Genomic DNA, 12,397 nt, shown 5'->3' on the forward strand with positions numbered 1-12,397 from the left:
TCTAATGAAGGTGACTTCGTTCGTTACTTAGGCAGACTACAACAGTTTTTCATTTTCACTGCTATTAGGAAGTAGTCTAATGCTAATAGTGAAGTTATATCTTGCAGTTTGAGCTCATTATTTCTCACCAACATTGCCAGGACATGAAGGGCAGATTGATTGCTCCCTTTCACTTCACAGCAGTCTTTTACACATTTGAAGACTGATAACCTATCTTCCTTAGTCTTCTATAAGGGACTCTGTTTGTTCAGCCATTTTTCATCCTCTGATGAAAAAACCCTGTTCTGTTCTCCTTTAAAATCTTTCCAGTTCCCACATCTTCTCCTGAGTGGAAATTCAAAGCTGACCAATGCACTCCATTGCATGATGGTAAATTCCTAGTAGCAGCCAGCATCTGGGGTTGGTATCACATCTACGTCTTTTCTTAAAGGCCAGTTCTTCTCACTCTTCCAAATCTAGGAACGTGTATAGGATGACCCTCCTCATGACCTTCTTGTTTATCGTTAAGCTGATGGTGGATTTGGACAAGCTGAACAGATTGCCCACCAGTCAGCAACAGGAAAGGCTAGGCTCCGCAGGGCGATGAAGAACCCGCAGGGTACACAGATGTTTTCCCTGAAGCCTACCACCTCCTGTTGGTGCTGATGCTACAGGGTGAATCCCAGCTGTTCCCATGGGGCTCAAACACGGTCAGGATTGACAGTTCTGTACCCAGCCCCGGCTGTCCTGGTGACAGAAAGGGACCTATTCCCACCACTCAGCCAGCCTTTGCTTCGTGGTGTGAGAACATCAGGAGCGTCTCTTCTAGCAATGTATCGCATGGGAAGAACAGCCAGGTTACACAGGCAGAAGCACTTGGCTCAGCAGCTCTCCGCTCACCAGGGCCTTGTGTCCCTGTCAACAATAGCGATAACATCCGTAACTCCTGTAGGATTATCTGTCACCTCACCAACCTATTTCTTAAGTAATCCACCTGTGTTATTGCCATTAATTAGCATTTCATCATTAACTTAGGCAATCCTCATCTTTAAAGAAAGTGCACCTTTGTGTTCTCTCAAGTCTGTTTACAGATCAAAACGGGCTATAATTATAGCACAAGATGTGAGAAGTCTCCAAATAAGCCCTTCTTCTCTCATTTCGTCACGTAAGCCCTGGACCGCTGAGGCAGGCGGCTGTTCTGCCAGGCTGCACAACTGCCAACGGAAACAGGCCTCGGCCTCGAAGCTCTAGCAATACGCGCATCCTCCGCTGCCGCCTGAGGAGAGGAAAGGAAAGCCGAGCGAGGCCGGAGGCCGGCTCCCGGCACAGGGCGGCCGCCCCGCCCCACCTCAACTCTCAGGCGGCAGCAGCGCCGCGCCTCACCGGGCCGCTCCCCCGGGGTGGGGCGAGACCGGACGGGAGGCGCGCGGGCGGCGGTGCATGCCGGGACGGCCCATATGAGGGGAGCGCCGGGAGGCGCCTTCCGCTCCTCCGACCTCTCACCCGGCGGCGATCCGCGGCACAACACGGAAGTGCGATGGCGGCCGCGGCGGAGGAGGCGGCGGGAAGCGGCGGCGGCTCCCCGTCCTCCGCCCGGCGGCGGCTGCGCATTATCTCCGGGCACCTGCGGGGCTCGCCGCGGGCTCCGGAGCGGGAAGCGCTCTCGCCGAGCCCCTGCAAGGCGCAAGGGGGCTCCGCCGAGCCGGCCTCCGGCTCCATCCCGAAGAAGCGGTGGGTGCGGGCGGGGGTCCCTGCGAGGCAGCGGGCCCCAGGCCGCGCCGGGGGTCCGTGCCGGGCTGGGCGGGCTCCCAGAGCGGCCGGCTGCCGGTGCGGGTCGGCGCTTGGGCAGCCTGTGCTGCGGAGGGCGGTCTCGCTCCCGCCCGGGGACGGGTGCGGGCTGGCGGGGCCCGGGGGAGGCCCCGCGGGGTCTGTGCCGGGAGCTGCGGGGCCAGCAGGGCTGGGAGACGTGGGAGGGCAGCGGCGGGGAGGAGGACGAGGCTAAGCCCAAATGTGGGAAAAGCGCTGAAGCGACTCACCACTGCAGGGACTGGATGGAACCGAAGGAGGCTGATCTTCAGCCTCTTGCTTCTGTAGTGAGTTTGTATCAAAATGGAAAGTGGTTCATAGTTACCTTAATAACTGGAGGAAAGGCTGAATGTAAAATACTTTGAGGCTGCTATAATGAAGAATGCAGGATGTGCGAAAAGCAAGATTTGTGAATGGGCTTTCAGTCCTCTGTTCACAGACGTGAAACGTTCACCTCGTGTGAATGCTGACAGCAGCGTGCTCATTCATACGTTAGGCTCTGACTCAAGTGTCTTAGAAATGAATAGTTTTAAGCATATTAACTACCTTCTCTGTTTCTTACTCTGTTTAGTAGTAAGGAATCTCGGGTCACATGAGACCAAGGGAAGACAAATAGATTGTCTAGTTCAAAATTGTTTCACTGGCTCTTAGATTTATTTTTCAAATAGATTATTTTAAATGCTACAGTTATAATACCATGATATAGCCTCAGGTAATTTATCATCATGAGGCCCACCTTTCTGCTGAGGTAGACTTGTATTTGTTTTGTGATTTCCCCTTTCTTGGATGTGGATTTTCTACATGTGTGTTGGCTTACTATCCTGTAAGAGCATTTTAGGGTTTGGGTTACAGGTAACTTACGGCTGTCCATTGAGCTGCATACAGGGGCTAGTATGTAAGTGTACGGAGGTGGTAAAGAGGCAGATTGGGCACGTAGTGGATAAGAGAGTTGTTGCTCCTTTGAGGAAAATCCATTCGGCCCATGGTTTGCTCTGAACTTTTCTCAAGAAGAGAGCAAGGGACAGTCTGAATTATTCTAACAGGCCATTTGTGGCCTGGGGACACAAGCTGAGCTTGCCTGCTTTGTGAGGGCTGGGATGTCATGGGCATGTAGTCAGGTGTTAATGACTTTGAAAGCCTTTAGGCCTCACTGAGAGGGATTTGATGTTCTTGCAGGAGGTGTGTCAAACAGTGCTGCTCATTGGGAGAAATGGCTCATTCCAAAATTGTTGCTTTCCATATTGAGGTTTTTCTTTGGTTCGAATTTAGGAAGAAATCACTGTTTCTGAAAAAATATCAGTTTAGCTAGTGTTCAGGCACTTATTTAAAATTGATTATTGTGTGATTTCTAGAGCCAGTTACTGCATCCTTGAAGAGCAGGAGAGACAGGCTTTTGTGAAGATGCATGTGACCTGAAGGATAGCTTCTTCCTCTGTGGAAACACTGGCATAGTGAACTTAACACCTGTACTTCTACAAGCTATCGACATTGCTCTCCCATATGAGGATTTGCTATAGGATCATAATGGATTCTGTAACTTGTTCTGGATTAGGAATAAAAATTGTGTTACTTCAAGGAGCTTATGATCAAAATGGTACAACTGCTGGATACTTTGCTGTAGGAGTGTAAGGGAGCTGCTGGAAAGCTTGATCCACACCATAGATACAACTGTCTTGATGTACCTAGGGCCCAGCCTTTTTCTATGTGTAGAAGCAAACAAAAAAAAACTTTAAAGGGAGCTGTATCTCTTTCTTAAGGTTCCCTCTGAACATCTGAGATGTGACCGATACATGTTTGAGAGGTTGTATGTGGAAATTATTATACTTAAATATAGCTTGGATATGAAGATCTAGATAGAGTTTGTGTTTGAGGATAATACCTAGGTTTTGAAGTGAGTGATGGGGGAGAAAGCGACGGAATGTCTATACTGATTTGGAGGCTGCAAGTGATGAACACCCAACTCCTGTTCTAGTGACTTCTAGCTAGTCTGGAGCTGATTGATCTAGTCATGAGATCTAGAAGATTGATTGAAAAATCTGGTAAAAATAACTGACTAGATGGGTACAGTGATATGGTGTGGCTTTTATCAGCAACATTAGGACAATCCAAACTCAGATGCTTTTTTCTTGCACTCTTCTGTATGATGATTTAGCTTTTCTGCCTCTTTTGAACTATTACTTTAACTTTTCCTAGTAAAACTGCAGCCAAAAGTACCTGAAGCAAAACTTTTATTATGCCTGTTGCATCTTTCCTGTAATGTTTGAAATGGTGTGAAAGCTACAGACACTATTGCACCAGATTTAGGTGCACTCTCCTCATGGTGCATTTCTTCTGCAAAGTAGAAGACTTCCTATGATAAAAACCCCTTTGTAGTATTTTAGGTGTGTGTTTCTGATCACAAAAATTTTTTTCTGGCTGCTTATCACTAGACAGTGACCTGCAGAAACATGGCTTTCTTGTTAATAGTTCAAAGACCAAACTGTTAAGGATCTTATCCAGATATTATTCATCACCATTGAGGAGAGAAAGGAGAGTATGTGGAATTGATTGAGAGTCTGTGGGTGCTCATCTAATGGTTCCTGTTTCCAAATAAAAATGCCTCTGAAGGCTGAACAATGTGTTTGCAAACTGGCATGTTTAAGGATTGTAATGCGCTTCCTACTTTTTAAAATGACTTATCGAGATGGGAAATTTTCTCTAAAAAGACAAGCAACTCTATACTTGTCTGTGTATTCTCTTGAGGGAAATCTTAGGTACTATGAGAGTGGAGAGATGTTATTTCGTGGTGGCATTCCTGGCTTGAATTTCATATTTTAATTCAGTGTTGCAGTGGAAAATGGGAATCGTAACTATATAATTGTGTTGAAGCCTTAACAAGATGATAGACATGCTGAAAAACTTAGTAAAAAGATTGAGTTGGAAAAGAACTCTTCCTTGAAATTGCTTTTTCTGAACTTTTATGTTATGCTGTTGAGTTTTGTTGAATGGGTATTAGTAACCTTACTTTGAGTGAGACTTGAGTTAAAAACTTACTTAATCTTCAAAATAATGGTATGTATGTGAAGTGTTAACTTTATTGCTTTGAAAGCAGTAAGGTGCTACAACTCCCTAGAACGCAGTTGCAGCAGAGTAACTGTTACGTGTGCTAGAAAGTAAAAGTCCCTCAGAGGTGGAGCCTGCACCGATGTTAATCTTGCCATAATAGCTTGTGTTATAACTTATTCAAATCAAACTTTAAACAATTTGGCCCTTGATAAAAGGGAGTATTGATTGAGTGTAACTAAATGTTGACTCAGTAGCTCGTAGGCTTAAAATTTTTCTGTCCTGGAGCAAGAGAAAGCAGGGCAGGATTTCCTGATTTTCCTGTCTCTGTGTGGAGAAGCTTCTTTCCTGTGGGATGGAGAGGCTTGTGGATCTCTTATTATGGGCATACTGTTATTCAAGGTAAACTAAGAGACTAGTGTATAGACAGCTGCCTGCTCTATATCAAGTTCACATGCAGGTTGCTCAGGGTAATGTGTTAATATTGGCATACCTTCATATAGACACTGGCAATTCTTGGTGTACTTGCTGGTAATGATTATGACTTTATTAAGCAGCAACATGAATTAACTACTAAAGGGTTGGTACTACTTGAATTTAATAAGTAACATCAAAGAGGCTTCATATCTTACCACCAATACTCAGAGCAGTCTTTATTTTAAACACTTAAGTCTTTAGACAACAGTATTTAAGCAGGACTTGGCACTAAACCGAATCGTGGTATAACTGACTTCTAAGTTTAAAGTGGTGGAAACTAGGGCAAAGAAGGAAAGGGCTGGTGGCACTAGAGTCTTAAATCAGGAAAGTAAGAGGCTGTTGCATTGAGGAAGGTGTGACACTTCACAGGAGGTTCTGCGATTGCATCAAAACAATTAATTGCTAGTTGAGGGTAATGCTTGAAGTAGAGGAACAGATAAAGTAAGAAGGTTCTCATATGGAAACATTAGCCTGATAAAAGAAAGTGTTACAATCTGAAGGCAAATGTGACTTTATACGCAACAGTAATTACTGTCTGTCATCTAACTCCAAGTAGTTGAAAGTCAGGCAGATGAAGTGTAAGAGACATGTAAGAATTTAAGTAATATAGCATGTATTATTAGATCATTTGATACCAAGTAAACCAAACAGGATATATTCATTGGTTAAATTTTATTAGAAAAAACCTAGATACAAGATAGAAGTCTAAAGTATGCTTAATATGTAAAGTACAATATGGGTTATTACATGAAAGTTAGTAGCCGTTTACAGCAAAAACAGCAAGAATTTTGTAGATTGACTTCTTGGTATCTACTGAGATCTGAACTGTTATGTACAGGAAAATGAATATGCATATATAGCTATTTAAACTTGATTTGTTTATTTAAACTGAATAGAATGATCTGTTAATGCAATAGACTAGTTACTTGTACTTCCTAGAAGCTATTGTGAGCTGGAGTTAAGTAAGGACATCTGTAGTGTAGATGTATTTGCAGTATAAAACTCTTCTTGACTGGCAGTTGTATATATTGTGTATCCAGATGTTTGATATGCATTTGTGATATGAATTTGAAACTACTGGAAAATTATATCCATAATATAACTTCCATGGGGGTTGAACTTTAGATGCTGAATGTGATGGACAAGCGTAATGCCTCTGTACTGTTGTTATAGCCAAAATTGGCCTGTTGTGTGCAGGTCTTCAGGGTTGATGGTATAGGCCCAAAAGCTTTCTTCAGCAGTTATCTGATGTATTTGCTACTGAGCATGCTAAAAACTCTCTATGCAATAGGCAAAACAGTGTTGTCTAGGAACTAAGCTTATTTTGCTTGAGCGGTTAAATGGCAGACAATTGATTCCTTCATTCACTTTCTTTTAAGATAGTGAAGCAGATTTCCTGGTTTTGCAAGCTTTCAAAAATACTTCTGAAAGGACTGATCTCTAGTGTTTGAACAGTCTTTAAATGCTTGTTCATTTTCTTCCTGAAAGTAGCCATGCACGTGCATTTTTTTTATAGTAGAGTGGGCTCTTCAAAGAGAAAAATGAAACTGGTGTCAACTGTAGTAGTAGGTGGAATAGAGATAAGCTTCTAGTAAACTGTTGCATAAGAATCATGATTGGGCTGTGTACTGAGAAGTGTATGTATATAGATCTTGGCTTTCCTGGGTCTTAAGCTTTCTACAAAAGAATACTAGAGAAATGCCAATTTCCTTATTCCTTGGGGCTTTATTACAGTGTGATGAAGAGTAATGAAATAGTCAAGGCTAGGAACATGTGTAAAGGGAGTTAACATTTGTTTTGTCAAAACAGTTGCTTAAAAAAACAACACACTGCTTTTGAGTACCTAAGCCCTTGAAGTCTTACACCTAAAATCTTGTGTCTGTATTTGCTTACTGTAGATTTAAACTGTAAATATGAGCCCAGGTTTGTGTTGCCATATCAGATATTCAGCAAACAGTATAGTAGCTGAATCAGGTGTATGTGCAGCTGCAGGGATTTAGCTGCAAGTGTGGGCCACAGAACCTATATGTGTCTAAGGTTGTAAAAAGGATGTTATGTGACTTCAGACTTGAGAGTGATTATGTTTGTTTGCTGCAGGGGAGGTCCTCCAAGGGAGAAGTAGTATAAGAATGACAAACAGAGCAGATACTCCCTGCCTGCAGCACAGCATTCTTCTCCAGATGAATGATGCTTTCACAAAGCAGTTCTTGAAGGGATTCCTTGGGCTATGTTCCCTTTCCTAATTTCCAGGCACCTGATAATAATTTACTACTGGCTTCAAAAACACTCTGGAGTGGCTTGTTTACTTGGTAGGGAAGTGTGACTATATAACCCAGAGAGACTGCTCCAGAGGAGAGGGAGAGTGACCTTCAGGTATCAGCTGTGGAAGGGGTTTTGAATTTTCAGCTGGTGGTCCAAGTTGGTAACCAGAAGTCCAGCTGAGGTGAGTTTTGAGGGATTACTGTTTGGGTGTAATGCCTTATCACCATAATACTGCCTCAGTCTTACTGTACCCATGTGCTGAGTTTTGCAAGAACTCTACAACCTGCAAGACTTTTTATATTAGGCAAACGTTGGTGCTTTAGCCCATGTGGTAGCCCTTAAAACTGCTGCTTTAAACTCATTTCCAAGAATGTGCTGGTTCTTGGGTCATGGAACAGGAGTATCTGAGTATTTTGTATGTGGTGTTTTAATGCTGAGCATCAGCTGGTGATTGAATTGAAAGTGCTGGTGATTGTTGTGAGGAAATGGATGTGAGCATCTTGGCTTTGCTCCACCTGACTTGCATTGATTCAGCTGGATTGAAATGCACTGTCATCTTCTCTGAAGACAATGTATGAAACTGTCACTTGTCCTTTGAGTAAATTAGTCTGTCTCAGTTCTGTGTATAAAGTACCAGATCTTCAGATTATTTTGGAGAAGAGGGAAGTTTTGTTGATATTTTTGTACTTAGATAGTATGTTTGTGTAATAAGGCAATTCCATTCTTTGTCAAATCACATGATGCTAACATTTGGAGTTCATTCATTACTTTATGTTCAATGAAATATCAGAACCAAGATAATCTCATAACTTCATCATAAGTGAAAAAACTGTTTACTTCTGGCATTATAATATCAACATGCTTCAGACCTTGGAAAATAAAAAGTTCTAACTATTGGTGATGTATTTGCAGTATAAAACTCTTCTTGACTGGCAGTTGTATATATTGTGTATCCAGATGTTTGATATGCATTTGTGATATGAATTTGAAACTACTGGAAAATTATATCCATAATATAACTTCCATGGGGGTTGAACTTTAGATGCTGAGCTTGGATACTTGTGCTTTTTTTTTTTCAATTTCCTAGGGAGAGACAAGAACTTTTTCAGCTAGTCATCATGCCTCTTGCTAAAACATGGGATTTGGAGAGTGCTGGTAGGTCTGGAGGCCTCCGTCTGCCCAGCTGAATGACCCAGATGCCTGGGGAGCACTGCTTCTGCCAGTGAGCAGGGGGGCCACCCCCCTGGGCTGGGTATGCTGCCACCTCATAAGCTTCTACCCAGTTTGAAGGCACCTTAATGGTCATTTGGGGGCTTAATCTAGTGCCTTGTGCTGTAAGCCGAGCAGTGCCCTGCCCAGTGTCTCCTTGATTATTCCATAGCCAGTTTTCCAGATAAATGCAGAAAACACTTGTTGAACAAATATTTTGCTGTAAAAATCCTTATTGCATCAAGTCAAAGTAATATTTCCATGTTGGGCATTACAATGAAAGTGAAATACTTAAATTCACTTAATGTGGTCACACTGTTTTCATCTTCTATTGTCACTGTTCCCATGGTAATTTGTTTTCTTTCAAGTTTTTTCCGCCTTCAGGCAATATAATCTTGTGTGTGTATATAAATATACATTAAAGTTAAGCAAGCTTTGCTTTATAGTACTTCATACATTTCATTTAACTCTTTTTTGTGGTGTTTACCTGTCACAAGATACAATACTGCTTGTTATCCAAGGGTGGGGGGAAAATCTGACTTTGTTATGAGGTAGCTGAGATGTTTTAGAACCAGCCGTTCTTCTACAAACGTGCAAACTGTTATATTAGATTTTAATTTAATTATTCTCATCACACCAGTAAGAGCTATGTTGTCTGGCAGAATATTTGTGTACTTATTTTATGCAGGTGTAGTTCAACCTGAAAATAAAAGTTAAAACTCAACCTCTGTTCTGCATTTTAAAGCCTGATGAAAGCATGAGGTAGTTTAGGAAAAGCCTACTTTTCTAGGTTGGTGTAAAGGCAAACAACTGGGAATGCAGTCAGCTTAGCAGAAAGACCTTCTATCTGTGTCTTTGTTCAGTGCCTTAATAGTACCTCCCCTGGATTTGGTGGGAAGTAGCTATCTGTACCGATGTCAGGACTAATGATAGTTTCAAAACTGTGCTTTATCAGAGTATCTCATGTCACCAGTTCTTCTAGAGCTTGGTCTTTTGTGTCTTGGTCTGTCTGATTGTCTCCAGCTTTGCAGCTAGTTTCTCTAGCCTGTTTCATGCATCATACTTGGCATTCTTATTTTGGTACTGCCTTGCAAGAGGACTTACCTCTCTAAACCGGAGGGAGGCTGCTTGAACCTTCTTCAGATTTTGCATATTAATATCAAGTCTGTTCTGATTTTACAGTATTCGACAAACTACAGGTATTTAGTATATAGAAATACTACATTTAGTCAGCAGAGGGAGAAATCTTGCAGGGGGAGGACTGCAATGATGGGGATTTGAGGGGAACATTTAGTTTAAAAAACAGTAAAAGCAATGTCATTTGAGTTGGCCAGTTCTGTGTCAGCCTGTTTGCAGCTTGGAACAGCTCAACTGTGTATAACTTAGTGTCTTTGTGGAATTTCTTAGAAATATACACAATATTTATAAATATATATATGTACAATATAGGAATAAGTGTAAAAATAGGTAAGACTGCATAACATGCATTAAGAACACTTTTTCATAGTCTGTCATGTCGGTGCAATAGCATAAGGCATTCCTGTGCTATTGGATGTGAGTGAATCCTTGCCCTTTTCTGAGTGAACGCTGCATGTGTAAAGATGGAGTCTGTTGAGGGAGGAGGCAGCCAAACAGTGGGGCTTCTGTATCTGGACAGCTATCTGCTCAAACAGTTTAATTTTGGCTGAAATTTTAGAATCAGTTCCTCAGTGTGAAAGAACAGCATGGACTGGGTATTTCACAAAACTGCATCAATTACAGAGTACTGAAACTGCTCTACAAAGTTTGCTCGAAGTGCTAAATTTGTCAAAGGCTTGTTGAAGTGTCTGATTCAAACAATTATAATACATGTCCATGTTTTTATTTGATTAATTAAAACCTTGTGTTCAGGCAGTTTGAAGAAAATTAATTTTGATTAAGCCAAGTTTATTTAATTACAACACTGACAGTATGTCAGCAGCCTATGTTAATATTATCTTTATAATGAAGGCCTTTGTTAATCGGTCATCTCCCAGTTATCTTGTACGTAACGCTGGAGTTATAACTGGCTTGAGGCAGTGCTTTCTCTGAATTGCAAGATCTTTTTGAAATGGTCACCCCTGATTGTCATCTTACTCTTACATTACACAGTCAAAGAGCTACGTTCATTGTATATAATGGAGTGAGGAAAATCATCTGGTTTTAGACTTCTTTTAAGATGCCTTTTTATTAAGTAAAATTCAGTTTTTAGGTTGGTACTTAATTTGTAATGTAAATAAATGGGAAAAACTTTTTTTAAGAAAAGTTAGATTAATGTATAATTACTCTTTGTGGCTCTCTGAGTCTTAAATATGTTTACATTGATACATGTCTGACTATCATAATTGAGAGATCCTCTGTTTTGGTATGGTTGTACTTAAGGTACTCCAATTTGGTGGTTTATTTTGGCAGTTGTGGGGGTTTTTTGACATTCCCTTTCTTATGGTGATATGCTTTGAGGTCACATTCAGGTTGTATTTGTTATGTTATTCCTGCAGTTCCTGGGGGTTTTTTTACTTTCCAAAATATATTTTCGATCCAAATGTGTCTGAGTGCCTTATCAAGTGAATGTTATTAAAAATGCAGTGGGATTACAGTAGTGATGCCAAACAACTAAAATTTAAAATTATTCTCTTGACAGAGAATAATGCTAAATGTCTTATTTATTCATTCTGAAAATATTTAGCTATTACCTATTTGTGTTAGTGTTTATGTATGAATTTAAAACCAAGCATCATTCAGACATTGCTTTTGCCAATTTGAGAATATCATCATACAGTGTGCACTGACTTAAGCTGGTTGTTTTTATAAAGCATCTCGCCTTTCAAGTCTTAGGATGCAATCTGAAGGAGTAATAGTTGTGGCTGCAGAATGACTTTTTGCTCTAAGCTATGCACTTTTGATATGTACTTGATCGCTTGAATTACTATCTGATAAGACTTTTTTCCAAAGTCATATAACTGCAAATCATTTTGGGCTTACAACATGCTAACATTCTTACTTATGTATTTTTCTCCCTTTAAGGCAAGAACTTCTGAAGTGGAATGGATGGGGATATAATGACTCCAAATTCATTTTCAATAAGAAAGGTCAAGCAGAATTCACAGGGAAAAGGTAAGTTAAAAATTTATATAACCAAACTATCTTTAGTGATTTTTTTTTTTTGGAAAAGAGTTTAAAAGCCATACTGTTCAATTAATCCCAAGAAGTCAAAAAACTTGCTTTATCTTGTAGAATAGGTTATTAGTTGTTCTGCATTTAAGAAGTTTACTGAATTCTATACACAGTAGTCTAACATGTAGTAAAATAGACTGTGTGGCTTATTAGAAGGCTTATCGAAAGTATTGTAAGGACAAATTAATATGAGTCTTCTCTGTAACTTGATATACTCTGTGCATTAAACTTCCCTTGGAGAATGGAATCGGGCTGAGAATCTGCACCGTGTTCTCTTCTACTCCACTCTCGTGAGACCTCACCTGGAGTACTGTGTTCAGCTCTGGGGCCCCCAACATAAGAAGGACATGGGCCTGTTGGAGCGAGTCCAGAGGAGGACCACAAAGATGTTCAGAGGGCTGGAGCACCTCTGCTGTGAAGACAGGCTGAG

General features: G+C 41.2%; 1 protein-coding gene across 2 annotated transcripts in view; it reads left to right on the top strand.

Moving 5' to 3' along the window:
• The first annotated feature begins 1,455 nt into the window (after positions 1-1,455).
• The window catches only part of AGPS (alkylglycerone phosphate synthase), a 55,327-nt gene continuing 44,385 nt past the window's right edge, over positions 1,456-12,397 (top strand). The window contains exons 1-2 of one of the 2 annotated variants that reach the window (XM_054829646.1): positions 1,456-1,710; positions 11,818-11,907. In XM_054829646.1, the coding sequence (XP_054685621.1) occupies positions 1,517-1,710; positions 11,818-11,907 (284 nt within the window). In that variant the 5' untranslated portion in view covers positions 1,456-1,516. Of the gene's footprint in view, positions 1,711-7,708; positions 7,748-11,817; positions 11,908-12,397 lie in introns of those variants that run through there. The other variant, XM_054829647.1, reaches the window with a different exon arrangement.

Source organism: Grus americana, chromosome 6 (assembly GCF_028858705.1).
Source record: "Grus americana isolate bGruAme1 chromosome 6, bGruAme1.mat, whole genome shotgun sequence".
Classification (NCBI taxonomy): domain Eukaryota; kingdom Metazoa; phylum Chordata; class Aves; order Gruiformes; family Gruidae; genus Grus; species Grus americana.